Source organism: Sturnira hondurensis, unplaced genomic scaffold, assembly GCF_014824575.4.
Source record: "Sturnira hondurensis isolate 20B ecotype Veracruz unplaced genomic scaffold, ASM1482457v3 Scaffold0000880, whole genome shotgun sequence".
NCBI lineage: Eukaryota > Metazoa > Chordata > Mammalia > Chiroptera > Phyllostomidae > Sturnira > Sturnira hondurensis.
This window is the reverse complement of record NW_028073511.1, coordinates 2849246-2875902: the sequence shown is the minus strand read 5'-3', so window position 1 is coordinate 2875902 and position 26657 is coordinate 2849246. Positions and strand designations below refer to the sequence as shown.

Below are 26657 nucleotides of genomic sequence, written 5' to 3'. Positions count from 1 at the left end.
GACAGTGAATAAAGGAACTAAGCAAAATGTATAACATGTAAGATGGTGATAGATTATACCGAGAAACATAAAGGGCAAGGGGCATGGTGGGGGCAGGTAGGGATTTTGTAATCTTAAGTGGGGTGGCCATGGGAAGTCTCTGTAAGGTGATATTTATGAGCTGGAGGAGATGAAGGAATGATCCATCCCAGGTAGAGGGGAGACCCTGGGCAGAGGCCCTGAGGTGAGAGTACACCTGGTGTCTTTGAGGGGTTGGGGGCGGCGGCCCAAGCAGGTGGACAGGGGAAGAGGCCTTGTTCTGATAAGGACTTTGGCTTTCACTCTGAATGAAGTGGGAGCCACAGCACATTCTAAGTAGAGAGAGGGACAGGCCCTGATTTAAGTTTTAAAGGGATCCCTGTAGTTACTGGGCTGCTAGTGGAATATTGTGAGGCGATATTCCAAGGGGGGGAGGCTCCTTCAGGAAGCCCACACTGGTGGCGGCAAGGTGGTGGTGAACAAGGATGTATCTGAGGTCAGATCTGACAGGATCACCACGTGGTATGACAGAGGGGAGGAGCGAGCTTGACACTAGGCTTTAGGGGCTGAGCTTCAGTGAAGCAGATGGAATTCGTGCTTCGCTCTAGGAACCAGGAAACATGCATTCGCATCTCAACTTTGTCACTCACTTACCCAGTGGCCTTGGGCAAATCCCTTCCCTTCTCTAGGTCTCAGTGTTTGCTCCTGTACAATGGGTGTGATCCCTCTTTTCCTGGCCCCTTCCCCAAACCCCAGTGCCTCACAGACCTGTTCCCCTGCCCACAGGAAGCCAGCGCCAGCAGCCGCCATGGCGTCACGCATCGGGCTGCGCATGCAGCTCATGCGGGAGCAGGCGCAGCAGGAGGAGCAGCGGGAGCGCATGCAGCAGCAGGCCGTCATGCACTACATGCAGCAGCAGCAGCAGCAGCAGCTGGCGGGGCCACCCACCCCGGCCATCAGCACCCCTGCCCATTTCCAGTCTCCACCACCGGTGCCTGGGGAGGTGCTGAAGGTAGGGTCTGCCTGGCCCGTCCCCCTCCTGCCCTGGTCCTAGGACACACTAGAGCCCTTGCCTTCTCCCCCTCCTAGGTGCAGTCCTACCTGGAGAATCCCACCTCCTACCACCTGCAGCAGTCCCGGGACCAGAAGGTGCGGGAGTACCTGTCTGAGACCTACGGGAATAAGTTTGCTGCTCACATCAGCCCTGCCCAGGGCTCCCCGAAGCCCCTGCCAGCCGCCTCCCCTGGGGTGCGGGCTGGACATGTGGTGTCCTCCTCAGCTGGCAACAGTGCGCCCAACAGCCCCATGGCCATGCTGCACATCGGCTCCAATCCTGAGAGAGAGGTGAGTGAGGAACTGGGGAGTGGCGGCCACCAACAGAGCTGGTGCCGGGCGCTGTGCTTCTGGGACAACTGGTGCAATTGTGGGGGAAACGTGCTGCCCTCGGGGAGCCCCAGTCTGAGGGGAGCCCCAGCCCTGCCCTTGGGGAGCCCCAGTCTCACAGGGGAAACATCATCTCTATTTTTGAAAGCTCTGCTAGGAGACCAACACAGCAAAGCCCAACATACCTACAAAGCCATGTCCAGACAGAAGGTATTTAAAGCAACCCCCCCCCTGGGCAACTCAGCTCCTTGGGAAGAGCCCTGGCCTGGTCCTTGGGGCCTGTGGGAGCTGAACAGCTCATCCTCTCTCTGGGCCTGTTTCCTTCTCCCTGACCAGGAGTAGGTTGAGAAAAGGGGGCTCCAGGGTACCTTCAGGTCAGTGGCTGTCCCAGGGTCCATTCCCTGCCCCTCTTCCAGTGGGCCCTTCCCAAGAGGACTTTTCTTTCTTTCAGTTTGATGTCATTGACAACATTATGTGTCTGGACGATGTCCTGGGCTTCATCAATCCTGAATCTCAGATGCCCAATACGGTACTGCTGCCAGGGTGGGGTGGCTGTGTCAGAGGGAGGGGGCAAAGGTCCTGCCTGGGTCTGAGTCTGGAGAGAACCGGAAATGGGGTCCTCAGCTGCAGAGATGAGAGTGGCCTCCATCAAATCACAAGGGCTCAGGGCCCAGGAGAATCAGGAATGCTGATGGACATGCCTCAGCCTGCACACGCAATGGGGCTTTGGCCGGGAGAGGTGCCTGGGCAGCTGGGGAAGGCGTCCGGGGTGGCTCTGGGCCTCAGCACAGGGCGGGTGGGAGAGCATTCCTGGAGGGTAGCAGTGTGGCCACAGGGTGGCCCAGAGCTGGTCAGTGCCTTTGAGATCTGGGGCACCCCTCGTCTACCAAACCTATGGCCCAGCGGGCCCCTCATTCCTTGGGGCGAGTGACAGGAGCTGGCTTTGTCCCCTTTTCCTGGAAGCCTCTGGCGGAGTGTGAGTGTGAATGCTCTCTGGCCATCTTGGACAGAGGGGAGGGGCAGGTGGGCAGGAGCCGGGCTTGGAATCAGGAGTGAGACCCGGCTTCTGGCTTTGGCTGTGACTTGGGAAGTCTCTTAACTGCTCTGAGCCCTTGTTCTCAGCGGCAAAGCAGCAAAGATACCATGGTGACAGGTATTTACACTGAGCAGGTAGAGCTGCAGGTGTCTCCACCCCATTTTTGGAAGTCTGGAACCTCAGCTGTTCGCTCCTGCCCTTTGTGCCTGGGCCTGTTACCCTGATCCTGGCCCCAGCCCCAGTTACAGTGGGGAAAACCCAAATTCTTGCAGTGAGGAACCAAGGAGTCAGTCCTTAATCTCTAGGGCCCTGGTGACCTGCAGTGGCTCAGCAGGACCTGGCCAGGCCGGTTGGGTCCGACACCCACTGCCAGCAAGGGCCTCAAGGTCAAGGAAAGGAGAGAGGGAGGACACAAGTGTTCCACCCCTTTAGCGGTTTCCATGTACCCTGAGGGTTCTGGGCCTGTGGTTTGCTCTGTATGTTTCTGCAGCAGGAGCTGGGGAAATCTTTCCAGAGCTCAAACATGTTCCTGTCAGGCCTTTGCTTAAACCCCCACTGGTTCCTCATCACAAAATCCCAGAATCTTTGCGAGTTGAACCCATCACTCCCGCCCAGCCTGCATCTCACTGTGCTCCCTCAGCTTCAGCTGCCGTGACCACCATACTCTGTCCAGCCCCCACTCTGTGTTCAGCCCCGCCCCCACCTGCCTGTAGAGACCATCCTCACCGCTCTGCTCTGGACTCAAGTTCCACACCCTCCAAGAAACCTTTCAGAAACTCAGGAACAGATTAAGTGCCCCACCCCCGGGCTTCCTAATGCCTAGGGTGTAAATCCTCTCCTGCACGGTACCTGGCTGATCACTCTCTCTTCAGAGGTTCCTGGGACTGTTAAGAACTGCATCTTATTCAGCTCTAGACTGTTGATTTTCACGTGGGATTGCTAGCTGGAGAGGCCCAGAGTGAATTCTGACATCCCCGGTGCTGGCAGCAGGCCCCTTAAAGCTGAAACTGAGGCCCGGGAGACAGGAGCACAGCTTCCCTTTGGTGTCCCTGGGAATGGCTCTTCCAGCAACGATGGGCCCTGGGGAGGAGCCTCTATGGAGCGGGGGTTGCTCACTGGGTCCCTCTCCCCACCTCACCCCACAGCTGCCGCTGTCCAGCAGCCACCTGAACGTGTACAGTGGTGACCCCCAGGTCACAGCCTCACTGGTGGGGGTCACCAGCAGCTCCTGCCCAGCGGACCTGACCCAGAAACGTGAGCTTACAGGTACCTGCCTGCCTCTGTGCCTCCCAGCCCCCTCCATCTCCCCACTCTTCCTCCCTCTCAGCTCCTCTCTGTTTCTCTCTTGGCCTCCAGATGCTGAGAGCCGGGCCCTGGCCAAGGAGCGGCAGAAGAAGGACAATCACAACCTCAGTGAGTCCTCCTCACCCTGCCCTTGCTCCCAGCCTCCCTGTCTGCCAAGGTTCTGGGAATCCTTCCCTACCTGCCCAAGGCCTTTGGCAGGACTGAGCCGATACAGCCTGCCCTGTTCTGGAAGGGGTGGGAGACAGGCTCCAGGGAAGAGGTATTTGTGAAATTCCAAGCACTTCAGAGTGAGTGAGTTTATCAGATTATTTTCTTTTGGGTGTGGAACCTGGGAGCCTCTGGGAAGGAATTTGGAGCAGTCTGGGGGCGTCCTAACCCAGGCAGCATGGCCTGCTAGCAGGCCGACCAGGGCTGGTCCTGCCTCCCTCGCAGAGCCCCTTCAGCGTGCCTGGGCTGCGCCTGACCCCTCATCCCGAATTAGCCCCGTGGGCAGGCTTTACTTCCCAGAAGGGCAAAGGCGCTCTCCCTTGGACTGCGCCCTTCTCCCCAGGTGGGGTGCTCACGCCTCTAATGGCCCCCCCTCTGGAATCTGTTACCTCTAGTTGAAAGGAGACGGAGGTTCAACATCAACGACCGCATCAAGGAGCTGGGAATGCTGATCCCCAAGGCCAACGACCTGTGAGCTGAGTGGGGTTCTGTGGGAAGGGTCGGGGCTGAGTAGAAACTGGAACAACCAGCCCCTTGCTGGTTGCCAGGGGCAAGGGAGGGAAGTGAATATCTTGATTGCTGCCTTCCAAGAGCTTATCAGCTGTTTGAGAAAAGGAGATCCATCCCCCCTCACCCAAATCAGGAAACTCGAAACAGATGAGCAGACAATCGGACGTGAGGCAGGGGCCTGGGAGGCTTCCTGGAAGAGGAGCCATGCTGGGAGAGTTTGGCAAGGACATTGGACTGGTGCAGAGGTGGTCCAGGGTTAGGAGCAGTGAGGGTCAAGGACAGGAATGGGTTTTGGTGGCAGCAGTGGGAGGCCTGGGGAAGGAGGCTGTTCTTAACCGCTTGGTTCCCTGAGATTAGTGAGGTGAGTGGTATAGCAACAAAGTCACCTGGGAGGGTCTGTCCTGTGTGCAAGGAGATCAGCCTCATCACAGATAGGAATTGGCTGGGTCCGGGGTTTGTGAACAAAGTTGGGACAGGCAACATCGGCTTCTGAAAACAAAGCAGGGTTTTATTTCTACCTCCTGAGTGCGTGCAAATACTCGGCTCCTCTGAGCACACACCTCTGATTCTGCCGGCCTGCAGGGACGTGCGCTGGAACAAGGGCACCATCCTCAAGGCCTCCGTGGAGTACATTCGGAGGATGCAGAAGGACCTGCAGAAGTCCCGGGAGCTTGAGAACCACTCTCGGCGCCTGGAGATGACCAATAAGCAGCTCTGGCTCCGCATCCAGGTCTGGCCCCTGCACTTGGACTTGGGTAGCTCTGACTCCTGACCCTGGCCTGGCTCTTGATCTCAGGAGTAGTAGTGCCTACACCAAAGTCATGAGAATAATGCCATGAGAAGGGGAAATATATCAGCCAGGATGTTATGTTTTGGTAACAAACATTCCCAGCAACTTTAAGCAGCATATATCGGCTGGAGGTTCTGTTCTGTGAGACCTTCATTCAGGGGCCTAGCGCCACAGACAGGTACATCTTGAGCCAGCTCCTAAAGCTGTATGTCACTCTTAAGGTGACACTTGTCACTTCTGCATATATTTATTTTCTTGGCCAAAGCAAGTACGTATCTCCATCTAACCTGAGGGGGGCAGGCAAGTGCAAACTTACCATGTGTGAGAGGCAGAGAGCTGGAAGTGCTTGGTGGGTAGCGCTAAGAACCAGCACAGGAGGCAAACCAAAGAATAGAGACTTGGGAGAGTCCCCTGGAGCCGCAGGTTCTAGTCTTGCTCTGGCTCTGTGTTGAGGGTCTCTGTCCTCTTTGGCCTTGAGGCTGGTTGTCTCTGGGTGATTGGACTCAAGCTTTTAAACTTTGCCATTTCTGTTTCTCCATTTTCTATTTCTCATAGTAGATACCATAATTTACATTACAATCAGGCACACATAGCCACACTTAAAGTGAAAGATCAAAGTTTCATCAAAGAACCCTCATCCTTAATAGAGACAATGCATTCTGGTAATTTCCAGTCTAGTCTAGTCTAGGCAAGTCTATTTCAATTAAGGAAAATAGAGAGCTGGTCAGGACTCCCTAAGTGGTTTCACAACCCACTAATGAGTTGCGACTTACAGTTTGATGAAACACTGGTCTAGACTCCAGGGCCACCTAGGCTGAGACATCTTGTTGTCTTGGAGCTGCAGGGGGAGGAGCAAGGTCCGGGGCAGGGGTCAGCCGGTACCCGTGGGTGTGCCCTTAGCCCTCTGTCTGCCCCATCCACAGGAGCTGGAGATGCAGGCCCGAGTGCACGGCCTCCCCACCACCTCCCCATCTGGCATGAACATGGCTGAGCTGGCCCAGCAGGTGGTGAAGCAGGAGCTGCCCAGCGAGGAGGGCCCCAGGGAGGCCCTGCTGCTGGGGGCTGAGGTCCCTGACCCTGAGTCACTGCAGACTCTGCCCCCCCAGGCCTCACTGCCCCCGCCAGCTCAGCCAGCCCAGCCACCATCCCCATTCCACCAACTGGACTTAAGCCACAGCCTGAGCTTTGGGGGCGGGGGCGATGAAGGGCCCCCAGGCTACCCCGAACCTCTGGGGCCAGAGCATAGCTCCCTGTTCCCCAACCTGTCCAAGAAGGACCTGGACCTCATGCTCCTGGACAACTCACTGCTGCCACTGGCCTCCGACCCCCTCTTCTCCTCCATGTCCCCTGAGGCATCCAAGGCCAGCAGCCGCAGGAGCAGCTTCAGCATGGAGGAGGGTGATGTGCTGTGACCCCGGCTGCCCCCCCACCCCGTGCTGGGGAACAGGGCAGGCCCGGGGGCAGGGAGGACCAGGGCCACCCTCCTCCCCCCCTTCCGGCTGAACTTGTGTGTGAAGTAGCCACCTGCCCTGCCTCATTCCCTGTCGGCCCCTTGTTTGGACTTAGTGCCTGCCCGCTTGGCAGCCTGGGGGTCAGGGGAAGCCCCCCACCTGGCTCAGTACTCCCCAGGGGCAGCCCTCTTGATGGGGCCCAGCGAACAGGAATAAGTCCTCATCCCGGCTCCAGGGGGTGTGCTGGGGGTAAGAAGAGGTCCTGGAGGGTCCTGTCTTGTGAACCTAATCTCCCCACTTCCACTGATGAGGGAGGGCCCATTGGGGCAGGGGGTTCAGGAAATTCCTTCTCTGAAGCAGTGACTGACCCAGGGGGTGCCCAAGACTGTTTTTCTGGGACTCAGATGGTGACAAGCCCACCCTCCAACCTGGCCAACCCCCTCACACAGGTGGGCCCCCCCCCTTTGGTGCTAACAGCTCTCCACCAGGTGGTGTGAGGGTGGGGGCGGCCGGCCAAGGGGGCTCTGGGTTCAGGTTAGTGTGGGGTCACTGCTGAAAGAGCAGCTCCCCTTCAGGCTCCCCACTTTGTGCCTTTAGTAAACACTGTGCTTTGTACCCGCTTGTCCTGTCTCTTTGGAGTGGGTCTGGGGTTGATTCAATCCAGCGGGCTGCTTTCTGGATGGATACAGAGTTCGAATGCCCCCAGTGGGCGTGAACGAAGTGGGATTCGGAGAGGAGGGAACAAGCCGGGCGCCGGTTCCTCCCATCTCCCCAGAACCGCCCCAGGGAAACCTGGTGGTTCAGCGAGCTTTACTCCGGGGGCCCGGTGCTGATGGGAGTGTTGTCCTTTGCGGCCACAAGGTGGCGCTGTAGCCACGCTAGTCTCACACCTCAGAGCCAGCTGAGCTGGATGATTTCGGGGACTGGGTTGCTCATAAACCAAGTCTACTGTTCTTAGCTGCTGATTTTGAACACCCTTGACCTAGGCTATCCCTGGCTGGGGTGGGGGCATTTTTCTTCTGTCCCCCATCTCTAGTGGTGACCTCTCCAGATCGTTCCCCTTCCCTAAGTGGGCTTAGCCCTGGCAAGGCCAGCCCCTCTGCTCTCTGACTTAGTGTCTCTAAGACGACAGGCTCCCTAGTAATGAGGGGCTGTGTCCTCTGAATTTGGGGAGTGAGGACCCATGTGAACCGGTTTGGAAGGAGGGTCTCTGCTCCAAGACCCTGGGACTGGATGACCTCACCCACAATGGGGAGACGTGCTTGGGGTGGCAAGGGGTGGAGCGGCAGCTTCTTGAACTCCAGGTGTCTGGTGGGGAGGGAGGAGAGGGTCTTTTAGGGCTTTGCCTAGTGCTCCCTCCACTTCCCAGTCTCTTCAGGCAGAGATCAAAATGGGTCCCCCCTCATGGGGCCCTGAGAGGCTGACAGGACCTAATTTAAAAAAAGAAAATCCCAGGATGAAAATGGTTAAGAGGGCAATTTCCTCTGTACAGAACAGGAGATCAAATCAGCGTTGGAGCAATTAATGTATGAGGGGAGAGAAGGAAAGGGGGCCAGGCGCGTGGGCGCTGATGGCACTGGGCTGCCAGAGGTTGCCGGATTAATCTCAAAGTCAGATGCAGCAGCAGATGACCTTGTGGTGTTTGAGCTAGCCTGGGCACTGGCACCTCCTTCCAGTTTTAGACCCCTCCTCACTGCCAGGGATCTGCCCATGTCCCTGGGAGAACTCTGTCACTCTCTCCTGGGGACAAGCCCTGGACTCCGGCCGGGAGGTGCCTGACAGGTCCAGGTGTAGGTTGTATGGGCACTAGAGGGGGTGGGGGTCTGGGGACTCTGAAGACTGGTCCTTCGGGCAATTGAGAACTCCCCAACCCCATATGTTCTTCTTTATCTTGAGGATTCCCTCAGTGGAGTGAAAAGTTTCCCACCATCTTCCTTATGCAGCCCTTCAAGACCACCTTAGCAGCATTCCCCCTGCCTGCTGACTTTCTGCCCCTGGGTTCCTTGAGAAGTAGGGTCTGGTGGCCCAACTGATGGGACTGGGGGTGTGAGGGGAGTTTTGCCCACAAGAGGGAGCCAAAGGGTCAGGACCTGGAGGTTGTCAACTGGGTTTGAAGGTAAGGGTGTGGGTTGAGCTGGGTAGTCTCAGCTTAACGGTGTATTCAAAACTGTCTGCCCAGGGCCCTGCAGTCTGGCCAGTCTGGTGAAGGCAGGCAGAGGTGCCACCTCCAGCATTTCAACAAGCCACCAGGAAGGCATTTGTGTATCTGAGACAGGTCTGCATAGACCTTGCTTATCTGGTGGCTGGAAAGGATCAGGCCAACAGCTTCCTGACTGGTAAATGAGAAGGGAATGCATTCTTCATCCACACTCTTTTTTGTTGTTGTTGGTAGAAAACACCTCTCCAGACTTCAGGTTTGTGACAGGGAAATGATTTTTTAAAAGGCGGAGTGGGTGAGTGGGCGGTGTGAAAGCAGAGATGGACCAGTCCAACACCCTCATTTCACCGAGAAAGCCCCCAAGGCCTTGCGGGAGTGGACTGTGGGCCCTGCTGAGGCCAGGCCATGGGTGGCATCGGCTCTCTGTTCCTTAGCACCTACCTCCTCCGCTGCCCCGGATGTCCAACCACACTTCCTCCAAGGCCTGTCCACCATGTGCAGGCCAGGGCTGTCCGGGAAGCCAGAACTGCAGTGAAGCCTGGGAGGAGAGAAGCAGAACCTCGGAACAGTGTCCTTGGAATGTCTCGAGTTCCCAGCGCCCACTGTTCCTTTAAATCACAGGTTCTTCCTTTAGTGTTTGGAGCCATTGACTTGGATGAGAATCTCATACATACTGTGACTCCTCTGCGCCCACCCTGCACAGCCTCCAAAGAATGAACCCCACATTTAACACTCCTGCCCCCAACCCTTGCCCCCTGCCCCTCCAAGCCACCTGGCGCAGCCAGAAAGAGCCGTTTCAATTCACCTCATGTTCCCCACCCCCTGGCACCCCCACGTCTTAGGGTCCAGCCCCCATCCTCCTCTCAGGCTCCTCCAGACTCATTTTTTTTCTTTGCTCTCTCTTTTCTGAGGGGGCAGTGGAATTTATACAATATTTAAGCAGCCAGAGCCAAGTCTGGGAAGATATTATTAATGTAAAAGGGACGGGCTGCAAATGCTTTTGGACCTGGTTACAATTAGAGGGTGATTTTTCTAAAGGTCAATGAATTCAGATAATATCCACAGGGGGGAGAGAAATTTAATACCTTTTTAGTGAATTAATTAATTATAATATTATATCGGCTTGGGGTTCTTTTCCAGAGTGATTAAGGGAGCGATCTGTCTTCTGTGAGGCTGGGGAGCGGTGCCTGCTGCCAGCGAGGACCCTGTCTTGGGGCTCAGGGTAGGGGCCCTTCCCTCTCCAGTGTGGCCGGGGAGCTGGGGGTCTCGGGCAGCAGAGGAGGCTGGTGGGCCTCAGTCTGGGTGAGGGCAGGTGCAGGGACTGGCAGTGCCCTTTCCCCTCGGCTGGTGCCCCAAGGCCGGCCCTCCTGCTGCCTTGTCCCTGAGCCTCCACCGAGGCCCCTGCCTTACTTACACTGGGAGAAAGCACGGCTGCAGGATTCGGGAGCAGGATTCAGGAGCTTGACCGGAGCCCCGCTATGAGTCAGGACAGACTGGAGTGGCAAAGCTGCCTGGAAATAACAAGAAGGCGCCCCCCCACCCTCAAGCCAGACTTTCTAGAAGCTTCTCCACTGGCCTGTGAAGTTCCGCCTTGCCAATGGAGGCTCTGCTCATAAAATGAAAGTGCCCAGGGGCACGACTAAGCCCCACTGCCGCAAGGCCAGTGAGGAAGTGGCTGAGATTTCTGTCCCTGGAGGGGCCTGAAGGTGCCCGGGGAAAGGTACCTCTCACTGGCTTGGCCATTCATTCATGTGTTCAATCACTCACTCATTCAACAAACATCTGTGGCACACCCCTCTTGTACCATTTAAGGCAGAGCAAAATCGCCCTTTTTGAAGCCCCGCCCACCTCATCTTGAGCCTCAGCAGCTCCTCCGAACAATGGGGGTGGGCTGAGGAGACCTGTGGTTTCCTTCAACTCAGATAATAGTCCTCACCTCCACCTGAGGGGGCAGCAGGACAGCTGGGAGGGAGTGGTCATTCATTCGTGGGTGCCTGCAAACCCTGAGCACCCACTCTGAGTGGGCTGGGGCGGGGTGCGGGAGATGCTTGGTGGATAAAGAGCAGCCAGTCCCGGGGTCAGGCGGAGGAAAAGCTGAGAGAACGGCAGTGGGATTGAGCAAGGGGGTTTTAAAGGGGGGAGAGGTGATGCGCAGCTGAGCTGGGAGAGGGAGAGGCGTTCCAGGCCCAGAGTGTGCAGAGGCCTGTGGATGAGAGGGCTGGTGGGACTCGAAGGAGATGCGCAGGCCCAGCTATGGTGCCTGGAAGACTTTCACGAGGCCACAGGTTCCGGGTTCAGAACGGCAGGGAGCAGCAAAGCCACACAGGCCTGCGTGTCAACGCCAGCTCTGCCGTGGGGCGGGGTTCTCTGTGCCTCCGTTTCCCCTCCTAGGATGGGGGGTTTCAGTATCTGCCTCCCAGGGTGGCTGTGGGAATTAAAAGAACTTAACGGAAGTGCTAGGCACAGCATGTCACTCAAGATTTGTCTCTGGACATCTTCCAGGGGGCCCTTGGGGGTGAGGGGACCAGGGGCCTGCCCCTGGCTGTGCCCTCGATTTCTTTCCCCATCCAAGGGGGGAGTCCAGCGGAAGCCCTGGCCTGGGGACCTTTCTGGGGCAAGAGGAGGTCAGCGTTTTTCTCCTCTCCTTGCTCAGTCCCTTCTCCCTCTTTGTCCCCCTCAGCCCTGGCTGCCCCCAGCCCCTCCCCCACTCTCATCCCTTTCCATGTGCGGCGGGCCGGGGAGGGCCTTCCCATTGTACTATCTTTGGGCCCTAAATTAAAATTGATGACATCTTGAAATGAGCAGTGAGGGTAATTTTGCTTCTGAGCCGGGATGCTAATGAGGCCCCTTAATGGTGCGAACGCTGAGCTGACGGGTCGTGTGTCACGCGCAGCGGCTAGGGGGGTAATGGCCGCGGTAAGTGCCGGTAATTACACCCTGTCTCGCTGTATTTTGGCAGTCCTGGTGGGAGAGCTGGGGCTCAGTCACCGCCAGCGGGTGCACCCCCGCCCACCACGGGCCTGACAGCCAGAGATGCCCCCTCGGCCCAGCCGGGCTCCTCATGTCCAGCCCCACCTGTGATGAGGAGCCTGGAGTGCAGCCCCCACACGTGCGCGGTCGCACGCATTGCGGTCACGCCGCTGTGCACCGGCACCCGCACCCACACACGCACCCCCCACACCCAGGCGAGTGCCCCCAGTAGGACCGGGCAGGTCGACACACACTCACGCCTACCCACTATGCTCCCTCACACACACACACGCTCCTCACCCCGTGAACACGCAGCCCCATGTACACTCCCTCAGGCTCACGCTCACACCCGTGCACGCACACGTGTCCTCACAGCGCGCGTGAGCACTAAGTACCTGCTGCGTTTCGGTCTGTTGCCTCTAATCCTCCCGACTTCTGAGGTAGGTGGCACTGCTCTCACTGCCTGACGCGGAAACAGCCTCGGGAGAGAAGGCGCTTTGCCCGCGGCCACGAGGCCTGGCAGGGGCGGGGGCAGGCGTGGAAGTCGGGTCTGTCCTCCTTCGCCATCCTGCACCCTCCTCGTCTCCTCTTGTGTGCACTCGTATGCATACGTGTACCTCTCAACGTACCCACGCACGCAGTTGCGTCTCTCCTCTGCACACCCCAGTACCCACACCAGTGCACTGCAAATGTTCACCTGTGCACCACTGACACACACATGCATGGTGTGCTTCACATGCCTGCACATATAAACACGTGTGTACATGCCCAGATCCCATAATGTCCACAGCCCGTGCGCACACCGCTCACTGATCATGTAGCCTCTCCAGGCTCCAACATCTCATTCTCTGCAGAAGGGGAAATGCGTTCTGCTCCACTGCCCTCACTGGCATTTAACTGTTAAGGCAGAAAGACAGCCACACAGCAGTGTGACGTGCCCTTGCACAACCCCTGCAGAAATGCACACTGGGCGCACACACAGGCTTTGCCCATGTGTGTGTATGCTGACATGTGCACACTCGTGCTGTCAAAGCTGTTGGTGTGTGTGACATGCAGCCACTAGACACGTCTCTGCACACACTATGCCCACGCAGCAGGCGTTCGCACACAGCATGGGCGCAGAGCCCGGAGTGTACACGCCCCTGGGACTGGAACCCCCTCGAAGCCCATGGGCACCTGTCGCGTGTAGGTCCTCCCACTCTGAGCCATTTACCAGCCTGCAGTTGCAGTGAAAGCACAGGCTTCGAGTTCGCCTCGGTCCTCGGCCCAGGTCCATCCCTTTACCTGCTGTGTGTACTTGGGCAAGTTACTTAACCTCTGTGTCTCATTTCTTCCTCTGTGAAATGGGAGTAATAGTGTACCCACTTCATAGAGGTGTTGGGAGGGTTCAGTGAATGAACAGATGTAAAGCACTGGGTGCCCGGCACAGGGCAATGCCCCAGTGAAGGAGGAGGCAAGGCGTGCGTCTATGGCAAAGGGTGCAGGTCAGGCTGTGATACGCTCTGAGAAGTGGGTAGTGGAAGGTCGGAGAGGGAGTGACCGCCTAGGGCTTAGGTGGTTCAGGAGGGCTTCCTGGAGGAATAGAGACTTTAGGCTAGGCCTTGAGAAGAACTATAGCCACTGTTCAGTGAGCACCTACTCTGTGCTGGGCCCTGCACTGAACACTTTGTGTGAATGAACCCTCTGAGTCCTCTGTGACACGCCCCCAACCGCCTGGAGGTGGGTACTACAATGTCCACCTTATGGACAAGGAGAAAAAGGGGCAGAGAGACTTGGAAACTTGTCCAAGGACAGGAAGGGCATAGATAAAAGGAGAGGAGGGCCCAGGAATTCCAGGTGGGAAAGCAGCATGTGTCAGAAATACAGCAACAGATGGGAAAACACCCCAGAGGGCTCTCCTTGATACACTGTAACTGTTTCCAGATAATGAGAAGGGGCGAGCATCTGGAGGGGCGTTCTGACCTAATTGCTGTGTTTCTTGCAGTGACACCAGGGATGTTGGGGGCGGGGTGGGGCGGCACAGCCCACAGCGTGCTGGGGCAGGGGTGGAAGCTGTCCATCTTCACCTCCACCCCCACCCCCCCCCACCAAGGACCCTCCAGTGAGGGAAGGGGCGGGTCGTCATGAGCTCACAGCCCCAGAGACCAGGCCTGGCTGTTTGGGAAGGACCAGAAGAGGACTCAGGGAGGCAAGCAACTGGGAGGAGGTGGTGAGGGCAGTGAACAAATCCCTGCCCACCCGACCCTGGAGCCAGCATGGCTGCACCCCGGGGGGCTACTTCCTTGGGACCCCTCAAGAAGCAATAAGCCAGTTATCAGGGCCCCCAAGGCTCTCCATAAACACAGTGTGATGTCTCATGCCCGTTAAACGGCCCAGGGCCTGCCCAGCTGGTCCACACACCGCGCTCAGAGAGACCTTGGATGGCTTTTCCTGGGCGTTCGCACGAGCTCTTCCTATTTTCGGTAAAGCTTTCTGATGCCCAGCCCACACAAGTGCCCCTCCTCCCCGAAGCTCTGGGTTCCAGGCTTGTGGGGGCCCCTTCACTCTGTATTTGCCTCACCCAGTCAGGTTGTTCTTTGGATAGCTGTTTGGCTTATGACCCTGTCCCTGACCCTCTGCAGCTTCCTCCTCCTACCTGTTCCCAATCTACTCGGCCACCTGCCCACCCCCCTCCCCCCACACCCCAACCTCCAAAGCCAGTACTCTAGACTCAGAGCTGCTGTTCCCACAACACAGGCCTTTGGCCTTGCCTTGGCTCATGCTGATCTCTGCCTGGTCCTTCTCCCTGCGTCTCAGTGTGCCCCAGCCCTGCCGCCCAGAGACCCAGCTCAGAGGCCACAGTCCCTCGAACAGCCTCTGCCCAACATGGAGACAGAGCATGGCAGGGCAGGGAGAGAATAGGCGCGGGCTTCTGAAGCCCTCAGATATGGGTCGGCACCCTCACTCCTCCTGTTTTTGGTGATAGGAACTTGGGGAAGTCCTCCCCTGTAACTCCGTGTCTTTGTTTTTTCTTCTTCTGTCAGGGTTAAGGGGTGTGGAGGCAACCCAACTTTCCAGGGCTGAGGATACCCCTGGATTGGTGCATATAGCCCCTGGCTGGTGGCAGGCAGGGGAGGGGGTGTCCACTGTGGGTCCATGTCACTTATTGTCCAAATCAGCAGTGAGAGTAGGCAAGGGCACTGTGAGTAACTACAGCGGAGCAAGAGGTGAAAACTCGGACTGTCCTGGGAGAAGCAACCTGTGTGGTCACTAGTTTGATACTCAGGGTCGGTCCCCTCTCTGCCCACACCGCCTGGCAGGATGGGCTGGGGCATCTGTGCGCCTCCATGGGCCAGATAGCTCTGGCCACCTGGGGGCCCGCTCAGAGGCCACATGGGCTGGGGTCTGGGGGGGGCACCCAGAGAAGGTCCCACCCAGGGGCAGAATCTCAGGGAGGGGGGACATGACACCCTGGAGACAAGGGAGGTGGAGCTGTGGGGAGTAGTTCCTTAGGCCAACAGTGGGGAGGAAGTCCGAGGGGTGGGAAGGAGGGATGGGGGAGCCCAAACCCCAAGATGCTTTCCTGGAAGTGCCAACAAGCTCCATCACAGGAACCGTGATGCCCCCGGCACAGAGCGCTGGCTTGCCCGACCAGTGGTCCTCCTAGTGCTTCCCGAGCACCCCGTCCTCCAGCCCCCTGAGCAGCCTGGGGGTGGGGGCTGCACTGCCTGATCCCGGTTCATGGAGGAGAGAGCCGAGGCCCAGAGAGCTCAGGCGTAACTCCTCCGCCGCCACAGAACTGGGAGGGCAGAGCTGCGGTCGGAACCCAGGAGCCGAACCCAGCTGTGGGGCTGGGGCTGGGGTAGACGGCTCCCCTGGGGGCCAGCAAGTCCTCCCCACTCCAGGCTTAGTCCTGAACGTCGTGGGAATGGGGGAATTCTTTAGGAGGCCGCCGGACGAGCAGAAAGCAGCGTGGCTTGAGGTGGGGCCTGGTTCGAGTCCGGCCTCATCCGGGTAGATTTCCCGCCCACAGCGAGCCTGTCGCTTCATCTGGAAAACGCCTGTCCTGCTGGCTGTCTGGGCCCTGGACGTTGAGCTGAGGAAGGTGATCGGCGCGACCTGGGTGTTTCGTGAATGCTGGCACTCGCTCCTCTCACCCTCCAAGCTGGGCCAGCCCCGGGGTCCCCTCGCCCCACGGAGGCCAAGACCCAAGGCTCCAGGGGTTACCCAGCAAGGGCTCGCTGAGCAACACACATAGAAGCCAATACTTTTTTTAAGAATTGGTATTTATTAGTTTGAGAGAGGGAGAGAAACACTGATTTGTTGTTCCACTTACTTACGTATTCATTGGTTGGTGGCTTCTTGTATGTGCCCCGACGGAGACCAAACCGCAACCTTGGCGTGTTGGGATGACGTTCCAGCCCACTGCGCTGCCCGGCCAGTGCAGAGCCAGTACTTCCGAGAAAAAAAGCTTTTATTGTGAGGTCCACTGGCAAGGAGACTGGAGGCAAGACTCAAAGTGTCTCTCCTGCCCTGACCGGTGTGCCGTGTGAGGTGTGTGGGGTGCGGGGGTCGTCCCACAAAGCAGAAGGTTGCCAGTTCGATTCCCAGGTGGGGTGTGCATGCGAGAGGCAACCAACTGATGTTTCTCTCTCACATGATGTTTCTCTCCCCTTCTCTCTAAAAATAAATAAATAGATAAGTAAAAATCTTTTAAACTCCCCTCAAAACTGTCTCCCGGGTCTCCCTAATCCAGGGTTCGGGGCAAGACTCAAGGGGTTTCAGCCCTGGGTCTCCTGGGACAGCGGACCCCTCACTTCTGAAAGGGTGTCCCGTGTTCGGTTGCAGTCACGTCCCGGTTCTTTGGTTCCGTGGGGTGGGTTGCAGGGGAGTGTGAAGGGCCCACAAGTGTTACCAGTCGGTGGTATGTCCAAGGTTAATCTCTGGTTCCAGGTCTTGTTAGAAACAGGATGGGGCCAGTTGGAGCTGGTTCTGTGGTTATAGGAGCTCACATTTCCATCCTGATGTGGGCTAGGAATTTTGAAAGAAAACTTCAGGGTTCTGAATCTAAGATGCTCAAAAGGTCAAAGTTGTTACTATTTAGTTTGTCACAGAAGGGCACCTGGCTTCAGGCCAAGGCGTGGGGGCCACTCCAGCTGACCCCCTCCGGGCCCAGGGTGGGCTCAGGGGCTGGGCCGGGGTGGGGGCTGCACTCACCACAGGCCCCCCCCCCCGCCCCCGGTGCCTTGGCTGGTAGGTTCTAGAAAAGGGGAAGGGGAGGAGGGAGGCTGCTTCCTAATGAGCAATTAGTGTCTGCTATGTGGCTAATCCTGTGGTTCTGTGTAATTAAGAAGCTTATTAGTGCTGTGTCAATTAAGGTTTAATTAGTCCCTTCTTCAGAGAAGCCTGAAAGACCCTCATGCTGGAAGCTTCTGGAATGGAAGGTGGCGGTGGGGGTGAGGAGGTGGAGGTGAGGCGGGACAACCCAGGTAATGGGAGAGCCCCACTTCCTCTTGTACCCCCTCCAGTTCTGGGATCAGTGGTTTGTTGACCTTTGGCTCCACTCCCACTGGCTCTGGTCATGGAGATTTGGGGACCCTGTGAGGGTCTCCCTATCACCAGGATTTGTTCATCCAAGAGCGATGATACCCTGCACCCATGAAGGGGCCCTTAAGGCATTGCTCCCCATTCTCCGCACCTGCTTTAGGGTAACTTCAATGGCTCCCCCTAGAGGAGGTGAGGAGACGGGGCCCAGAGGGGTTAAACCACGCACCCCAGGTCACACAGCTGGTTAGGTGGCAGCTCTGGGGGCTCAACGCCAGGACTGCCGGATTCTTTCTTGCTTTTCTCTCCTCTGCCCCTCACTTGGCACCCCACTTTCCTCTGCTCCTCAGTCCTGATCTGGCCTGGTGGCGGGGAGCAGAGCCTAGCCATGCTGCTCACCCTGCAGCAGGCCGAGGCCGCAGGTGGGCGCGGCGTGCTGGGCCGCAGGGCGCCATCTGCTCGGGATTAGTCGGGTTTGGAACGTCACACTGGGCGGTTTTCCTTTCACCCTCCAGCTCCCGGCCGGCTGCTCCCTGAGGCCCTTCCGTCCGGCCCGGCCTCCCCGTCCTCACAGGGGGGCTCCATCTCCTTTGCTGCTTCTCTTGCTCTGGGGCAGTAACTGCTCAGAGTCCCGCGGCCCTCAGCTCCCCACGCCCTGTTTAAAAACGTGAACAGTTTTATTGCAATAGAAGTTGTAAATTATAAAGTAAGTGTGCAGTGCAATGGTTTTTAGCATGTTTACAGAGTCATTTGCCATCACCATAATCTAATTTTAGGACGTGTGCTCACCCCAAACCAGAGGCCCGTGCCCATGGGCAGTCGCACCCCGTTCTGCCCCCCACCCCGCCGCAGCCCCAGGCAGCCACTAGTCTGCTGGTGTCTCTGCAGACGTGGCCGCTCTGGACGTTCACACGACACAGAGGGGGTTGTGCCGCACATGGTCTTTCAGGGCTGGCTTCTTCCACTGAGCATAATCTTTTCTTCACTCCTGTTACTGTTCCAAGTGATGGATGTGTGATGGATGTTGTCGGACATCAGACTTTTGAGAGCCCGTTGAAGAAGTTCTTTAGGGTAAATTCCTAGAAGTGAAATTGCTGAGACAAAAGATAAGGCTCGTGGTTTGATCTGCTCCTCACCCGCTTCTGCCTTCACTCTCTAAGTGGTCCCGGGTCATCTGTCCACCTGCCCTGAGCTGTCCACCTCCCACCCTCTGCAATGCCTTCTGTTGGCTTTTGCCCTTAACTCCAAATCCCAAACCAAACACCAAGCTTTCCCTGCTCCCTCAACCCAGAAATGATGTCTCCAACTCAGAACAACGCAGACGGCAGGAGGTGGGCTGAGGTCACCTTCCTGCCAGACCTCCTCTGTCAGGTGTGACAGGGTGGCATTTCTGGGCTGTGTCAGGGAGTGGGGACCCTGCCCCGTGCTTGGATGGAGACACTCGATATCATTCATCTAGGGCCCAGAGTCATCATTTCATTTTAACAAACCTTTCTAGACCTGTTTTGGAAGCCAGACCCTGGGCTAGATCCGGAGGTGGGGAGAGAAATAAGACGAACCCTTGCCCGCAGGCTGCCCACAGTTTAGTGGGAGAGGAGACAAGTGATCGGGGCCGTAGGGGAAAAGGTGGTGAGGGCAGGGGGCTCCTGGGAACAGGGCAGCCACTGGAAGTGTTGGATGGGAGCTCTGCCTCCTCCGCCGCCTCCCCCCCCCCCCCCCCCGAGCCGGAGAAGCTGGAAGGCCCAGTGGGGGAGGGGAGGCAAAGAGATTTGGCTTGAGGAGGAGAGGAAATGAAACCGAACAGAGATAATTGTTCCCGTTTGACAACTTTTTCTAATTAGGGACCAGTTATGTCCTCGGGTACCTAATTGGGGTCCTGGTAGATTCTCTAATTTGCTAGGTAATTACTGGACAGTAATTCTACGACGATGAAATTGGGGGAAGAAACATGTTATTGCGACATTTTGGTTTTCACCACCCTGGAGGGCTTGCCCTAGAAGACAAGCTGGGTGATGCGAGCTGCCCCTTCTGCCTGCCTCCAACCCCCACCCTCACTGCCCCTTTCCTTCCCCTGCCTGGTGCCCCTCACAGGTCTCCTTCCTGGTCCCTGAGCTCTGAGAGCCTGCAGTCTGGTTGGAAACCATCGCCAACACCACGGGGGTATGGGGTCACCTGTATTTTAACTGCGGTACCAAGGAGTTAAGTAATGTGAAGGAATTTACTGCAAGGAAATTAGCCAGGACGTGCTTGAAGGTCTTGTGTTCGAGCGCGGCTGTCACGGTGCTGTTTGCAGGCCCAGCACCAGTCCGCAGTGGAGCCCGGGCAGGAAGCCGGGAGTCTGGCTCTCGGGCCAGGCACTCAGGCACGACGCCACCCTTTCTGCCTCAGTTTTCCTCTGTAAAATCATTTCTTCTCCATTTATTAAAATAGCTTTATTGAGGTGCCGCTGACATCTATTGCACATATTTGAAGTACACAATTCGATAAGCTTTGCTTATGTTTCCACTCATGCAACTGTCACCTCAATCGAGATAGTAACGAGTGCGTCCAAAGGCCCCTTGTGATCCTCTGTAACGCCCCCTCCTGCCCCCCCCTCCATCCCTAGGCAGCCACTGACCTGCTTTCTGTCGCTACAGATCAATTTGCATTTTCTAACATTTAACCCAAATGGAATCATACGTTCTGCAGCCTACTTTCCCCCTTCTGGCTTCTTTCAATAGAGATAATTGTTTTGAGATTCATCTATGTGTTGGAAGCATTACTATTTCATTTCTTTTTATTGCTGAGTAATATTCCATTGTGTTCCACCAGTTGTTCATCCCTTCACCTTTTAAAAAGAGACTTCATTTATTTATTTTTGGAGAGGGGGAAGGGAGGGAGAAAGAGAAGAGGACAAACATCAAGGTGGGAAAGAAATATCCATCAGTTTCCTCTTGTACGCACCCTGACAGGGGGCTAAACCTGCAACCCAGGCCTGTGCCCTGACCTGGAATTGAAACGGCGACCTCTCACCTTGCGAGACGATGTCCCACCAACCGAGCCACACCTGTCAGAGTTACACCTTCACCTTTTGATGGACGTTGGGTTGCTTAGAAGTTTGGCTGTTGTGAACACGGCTGTTACGACCGTCTGGGACCGGTCCTTTTGCAGACGTGTGCTGTCATTTCTCTTGGGTACATACCTAGGAGGGAGCGGCTGGGCCATTTGGTAGGTGCCTATTGAGGTACACAACTTGGCGATTTCCTTAAAGAAAACCTTTAAAGAAATTGGAAACTGTTTTCCAAAGTGGTTGGACCATTTTATATTTCCACCAGTAACATATGAGAATTTCAATCCCTCCGCTGTCTTGGTTGTATTTGGGACAGTCCTCATTTCATTTTGGTCATTCTAATAGGTGTGTAGTGGTATCTCATTGTAGGTGTAATTTTAATTTCCCTAGTGAGTAATGATGTTGAGCACCTTTTCATATGTTTATTTGCCACCTGTTTTTTTCTTTGGTGAAACATCTGTTCAAATCTTGTGCCCATTTTTTATTGGGTTGCTTGTCTTCTTTTTAATGAGTTTTGAGAGTTCCTTATATATTCAACATATAAGCCCTTTATCATAGATGTGATTTGCAAATCTTTTATACAAGTCTGTGTGTTATCTTTTCATTTTCTTAACAAATCTTTTGAAGAGCAGATCTTAATTTTGATGAAGTTAAATTGATCGATTTTCTTTTATGTTTTGTACTTTTTTGCTTGTACTTTAAAGATTTTATTTATTTTATTTTTAAAGAGAGGGGAAGGGAAGGAGAGAGGGCGAGAAACATCAATATGTGGTTGCCTCTTACACGCCCCCCACTGGGGAGCTGGCCCTCAACCCAGGCACGTGGCCTGACTGGGAATCTAATCTGTGATGCTTTGCTTTGCAGGCCCGTGCTCAATCCACTGAGCTACACCAACCAGGTCAGTTTGTCCTATTAAAGAAATATTTACCAAATCCAAAGTCTCAAAGATTTTTTGCCTATATTTTCTTCTAGAATTTTTTTATAGTTTTAGAGTTTACATTTAGGCTGGTGATACATTTTGAATTACTTTTTAAATATAGCGCAAGATATGGGTCAAAGTTTATTTTTTTACAGATGGATATCCACATTGTTCCAGTTTCACTTGTTGAAAAAATGATTATTACCTTGGCCCCTTGGAATTTGAATAGCCTTTGCATCTTTGTTGTAAATAAATTGATCACATATGGGTACACCTATTTCTGGATTTTCTATTCTGTTCCATTGATCTATTTGTCTGTCTTGATTACTATACATTTATAAATCAGATAGTGCAAGTTCTCCAAATTGTTCTTTTTTCAAAGTTGTTTTGGCTTTTGTAGGCCATTTGGCTCTCTGTATAAATTTTAGAATCAGCCTGGCAGTTTCTATACAAAAGCCTGCTGGAGTTTTGACTGGGACTGCATTGAACCTACGGATCAAACTGGGGAGAACTGAGGTTTGAATAGTGCTGAGTTTTCTGACCCATGAACACAATACTTCTTTCCATTTCTTCTATTATTTCTCTCAGCAAAGTATTTTAATTTTTCAGTGTACCAGTCTTGCACATCCTCGATCAGATTTAGCACTGAGTATTTCACAGTTTTCAGTGACATTACAAATGCTTCTCTGGTAATTTTGGACTAACTGGAGGTTTTATCAATTGTATTGATTTTTCTTAAGGAGTCAATGTTTGGTTTCGTTCATTTTCTCTTGTTTTCTATTTCATTGATTTCTGTCATAATCTTTATTATTTCCTTTCTTCTGCTTATTTTGGGTTTCACTTTCTTTTTCTTTTCCTAGCTTCTTTAGGTAGAAGTTCCAATCATTGATTTAAAAATCTTTTTTCCTGATAAAGGCACTTGGTGGAATGAATTGCCCTCCGAGTACTGTGTTAGCTGCATTTTACCCATTTTAACACATGCTTTTATTTTCATTCAGTTCAAAATGTTTCCTGGATTGTGGTGGTGATGAGGTTAGAAAGCCATGAAGGGGCCTCCCTCCCCCGCTCCCCCCCTCCCTCCCTGGGCTGGGAGCTGGTTCCCAGCCGCTTGCCCTGCTCTGTACTCTGCTTTCTGCCCCCCAGCCGTCGGCAGCAACCCTGCCAGCCCAGGCTGGCCCTGGGGATAGCAGCAGCTGTGACTCCCAGAACTGGGTGCGGCCCCACTGAAAAGACATCGGGTGGGAACATTTCCGAGGATGAGGGTTCATCGTGGGACACCCAAGAATGTGCAGACACAGGTGGGCAGTCATCCAGGGACTTCGTTTCAGAACTGGGATGTCAGCAGACTGTATGAAAATGACCTCTGGTGGCCTTCACTCTTCCTGGGGGAAAGGGTCTGAGCGGGGCCATGGTGTCTGTCATTTGCCCATTTAGCCTCAGATTCATTCCGTGCCCTTCCTCTGTCATGCTCTGCTCTGAGTCACAGGGACAATGGCCCTTGCAGCCTGCATTTCTCGGGCTCCTATGTCAGCCAGCGTCCATCTGAGTCCAGCCAGTGGAGGCCACAGGAGGGAGATGGTAGGACAGAAGGAAGGGAGAGGCCACAGTGTTTGTGTTCCTGTCCCTCCCTCTTTGCCTTGGGTGACCTCAGAAGCAGTTATGTCCTCTCTGTGACTCCTGCTCGGGGCAGCCCTCTTTCCTGGGCGCAGCTTCTGCTGGGCAGGCAGCCCCCTCCACGTGGTCCTGGCTGCTGGGCTCTGATAACAGACCTCCTCCTGTTTCCTGTCTATCCATTTCCAGTGCTGGTAATCCTTGGGATGCCTCACTATCCCACTGGCTTCTCAGCTCTTCCACTGGGAAGCCAATCCCCTGTGCTAAACCTATTCCCTGCATTAGCCCTGCCCCCGCCTCCCCAACACACACAATTTGGAACTCTGTAAATTTGCCCAACTGGTCCAACCCATAGAGCCATCACTCAAAATGGAGTGGCATCTTTGGTTAGAGTTTTAGGACAAGACCCCAAGAGATGCTGGATGTCTTCATGACTCAGCCACCCATCCCTGGTCCAACCGGGCATGGTCAAGTTCAGGGCTGCCACACCCTGTCCAGTTTCAAGGGACACCATTCACAGAGAGCCAGTGTGGATAGTGGCCCCTGAAGTTTTTCAATGGGACGCCCTTCTCTGAGCAGCAAGTGTATTCCCTCAACGTACTGGCAAGAGTGGATGGTAACTTCTCATAGAAAGAACCGAATGGGGTCTCTCTCCTTGCAGGAATGAGGTATGTCTTAAGAATCTGTTCTTATTTCGTCTTCTCAGCAACCTTTCCCTGCTTCTTCTGAAACAATACGCCTGCTTTGGAGGGAACTGTTCCTCTTTCCTCCACGTGGTCCTGATGAGGCTGTCGATTACCCCAGGCCTCCCCAACGGGAGTACAGATGACCCAGACCTAGCCCCAGTGTGACCGAGGCTCCTGCAACAATGATTCATTTAGAGGGTGGACATTTGACCCAAGAGAACCATCCAGAGTCCTACGATTGATAAACCGTGTGGAGTATCTTCTCCCACCCTGGGTTGCTGGCACCTCTGATTCCCATGCGCCCCGCTCTCTCCCCACCCACCAGTATGGAGGGGCTCTGTCTGCAGTCAGGGGCATGGAGGCCAGCACACAGGAGCCGGAGCTGAGGCGGAGGGAAGGAGAGCGAGACTCCTGGTGGCACTGGATTCCCGGCTCCCACTGAATGCTGAGGACTTCCTTTAATTTTACAAATACCAGAGTGTTCCTTCTAACTATGAGAGCCGATAAATTCCTTTTTTGCTTAACTTTGTTTGCAGAGGATTTCTGTTGCTAACATGGTAGATGTAGAGATCTCTGAATTCTTTGCTGGGAAAGTGAGAATTTGGGCCAAACTCTCCACTCCCCTCACAGAACAACTAATGCTAAGAGAAGGGAAGTAGATCAGTGGGTAGTTTTTTTTCCAGTTTCATTGAGAAATAATTGGCATATATCACTGTATAGGTTTGACACATAGCATGATGTTTTAACTTATACCTATTATAAAATGATTATAATAAGTTTAGCTAACACACATCATCTCACATAGATATAATAAAAAGAAAAGAAAGAAGAAAGAAAAAAATTCTCTATGTGATGAGAACTCTTAGGATTCACTCTCCGAACAGCTCTCCTACACAGCACACAGCAGCCTTAGCGCTGGCCGTCACGCGTGCGTTACTCCCTGGGATTTGTTCGTCCTGGAAGTTCGTACCATCTGGCCACCACCTTCGCCTCCCCCCCCCTCCCCCCGCCCCCGCCGTCTCTGGTAACCACAAGTCTGATCTCTGCCTCTTAAGATTCCACATATAAGTGAGATCACACAGTATTTGTCTCTCTCTGTCTTATTTCACTTAACATAATGCCTTGAAGATCCATCCATGTTGTTGCAAATGACAGGATTCCCTCATTTTTATTGCTGAATAATATTCCGTTGTATATACGTATATATTTCAACTTCTTTATTCATTTATCCATCGATGGTCACAGGCTGTTTTCATGTCTTGGCTTATAAATAATGCTGCAGTGAACATTTAGGTACAGATATCTTTTCTTTCCTTTTTTAAAATTTTGTTTATTTGTTTTTAGAGAGAGGGGAGGGAGGGAGAAGAACATCCATGTGTGAGAAATACATTGACTGGTTGCCTCTTGCATGCCCCCAGCTGGGGACCTGGCCTGTGGCCCAGGCATGTCCTCTGACCAGGAATCAAACCAGTGACCCTTTGGTTCATAGGCCAACGCTCAGTCCACTGAGCCACACCAGCCAGGATTGGCATCTTTTCAAGTTACTGTTTTTGTTTCCTGCAGACCTATTCCCAGAAGTGGAACTGATGGATCGCATGGTAGATCCATTTTTAACTTTTTAAAAATATTTTATTTATTTATTTTTAGAGAGAGGGGAAGAGAAGGAGAAAGAGTGGGAGAGAAACATCAATGTGTGGTTGCCTCTCATGCATCCCCTACTGGGGACCTGGCCAGCAACCCAGGCATATGCCCTGACTGGGAATCAAACCAGCGACCCTTTGCTTCACAGGCCTGTGCTCAATCCACTGAGCTACACCAGCCAGGGCCATTTTTAACTTTTTGAGGAACCTCCACACTGTTTTCCACAGTGGCTGCACCGATGTACAATCCCAACAGCTCTGCACAAGGGTCCCCTTTTCTCCACATCCTTGCCAGCATTTATCTCTCGTCTTTCTGATGATAGCCATTCTACCAGGTATGAGATGGCAACTCATTTTAGTTTTGATTCCCATTTCCTTAATGACCAATGGTGTTGAGCATCTTCTCATGTACCTGTTGGCCTTTTTAATATCTTCTTCGGGCCTGGCTGGTGTAGCTCAGTGGATTGAACGTGGACCTGAGAACCAAAGGGCTGCGGTTCGATTCCCAGTCAGGGCACATGCCTAGGTTGCAGGCCAGGCAGGGGATGCACGAGAGGCAACCATACATTGATATTTTTCTCTCTCTCTCCTTCCCTTCCCCTCTAAAGATAAATAAATAAAAATCTTTAAAAATATATCTTCTTTGGCAAAATGTCTATTTGGGTCTTTTGCCCACAGTTTCTGGGGTCAGGAATTTGGATGTAGCTGAGATGGGCAGGTCTGGTTCAGCCTCTTGTGAGGCTGTAGTCAGGATGCTGACCAGGATGCTGGTCATCGGCTTGACGAAACTGGAGCATCTGCTCCCAAAGCGGCTCCCTCACGTGGTGGCAAGTCTGTGCTGGCCAGGAGCAGAGGGGCTCAGCTCCTCAAGTGGACACCTCTCCAGAGGGCCGTCCGAGTGTCCTCACACTATTGGCAGCTGACCTCCCCCAGAATGAGTGATTCAAGAGACCAAGATGGGAGCCCCAGTGTCCATGTGACCTGGCCTTGGAGTTCCACACATCTGGGAAGCTGGCTACCATGCTTACTACGAACCAGGCTCTACCGCTCATTAATCTTCACCCAGTCACTGTTGGGAATAGGCATGGCATTTCTATAATCTACGAGCACCTGTGTGGTTGGAATCATTATCCCCATTCTACAGATGAGGAAATTGAGTTGGACCAGTGAACTCACGTTTTCAGGATGGCATCTCCATTGAGGCGTCCTGGACCCCGGGTCTTCTGGCTGAAAAAACCTGAGCTTGTCTCAGTTCTCCACGCCACTTCCTAGAAAGCAGGATGTGCCCTGGGCTGGGAGTCAGGGTCCTGGGTTCCAACCTAGACTGTCCACTGAAGTTGCAGTCACTTCCTATAGCAGACAGTGTTGATCGCCTGCCTGTATTCGTTAGGACTGTACCGC

The 26657-nt window shown here is 54.4% G+C and overlaps 1 protein-coding gene across 3 annotated transcripts in view; it reads left to right on the top strand.

The window, feature by feature from the left end:
• Window positions 1-7315, top strand: part of TFEB (transcription factor EB) — a 45000-nt gene extending 37685 nt beyond the window's left edge. For all 3 annotated transcript variants that reach the window (XM_037052517.1, XM_037052510.1, XM_037052501.1), the window contains 8 exons: window positions 805-1030; window positions 1108-1362; window positions 1853-1930; window positions 3583-3703; window positions 3794-3850; window positions 4345-4420; window positions 5042-5189; window positions 6173-7315. In XM_037052517.1, the coding sequence (XP_036908412.1) occupies window positions 827-1030; window positions 1108-1362; window positions 1853-1930; window positions 3583-3703; window positions 3794-3850; window positions 4345-4420; window positions 5042-5189; window positions 6173-6661 (1428 nt within the window). In that variant the 5' untranslated portion in view covers window positions 805-826 and the 3' untranslated portion in view covers window positions 6662-7315. The remainder of the gene's footprint in view (window positions 1-804; window positions 1031-1107; window positions 1363-1852; window positions 1931-3582; window positions 3704-3793; window positions 3851-4344; window positions 4421-5041; window positions 5190-6172) is intronic.
• Window positions 7316-26657: the final 19342 nt, after the last annotated feature.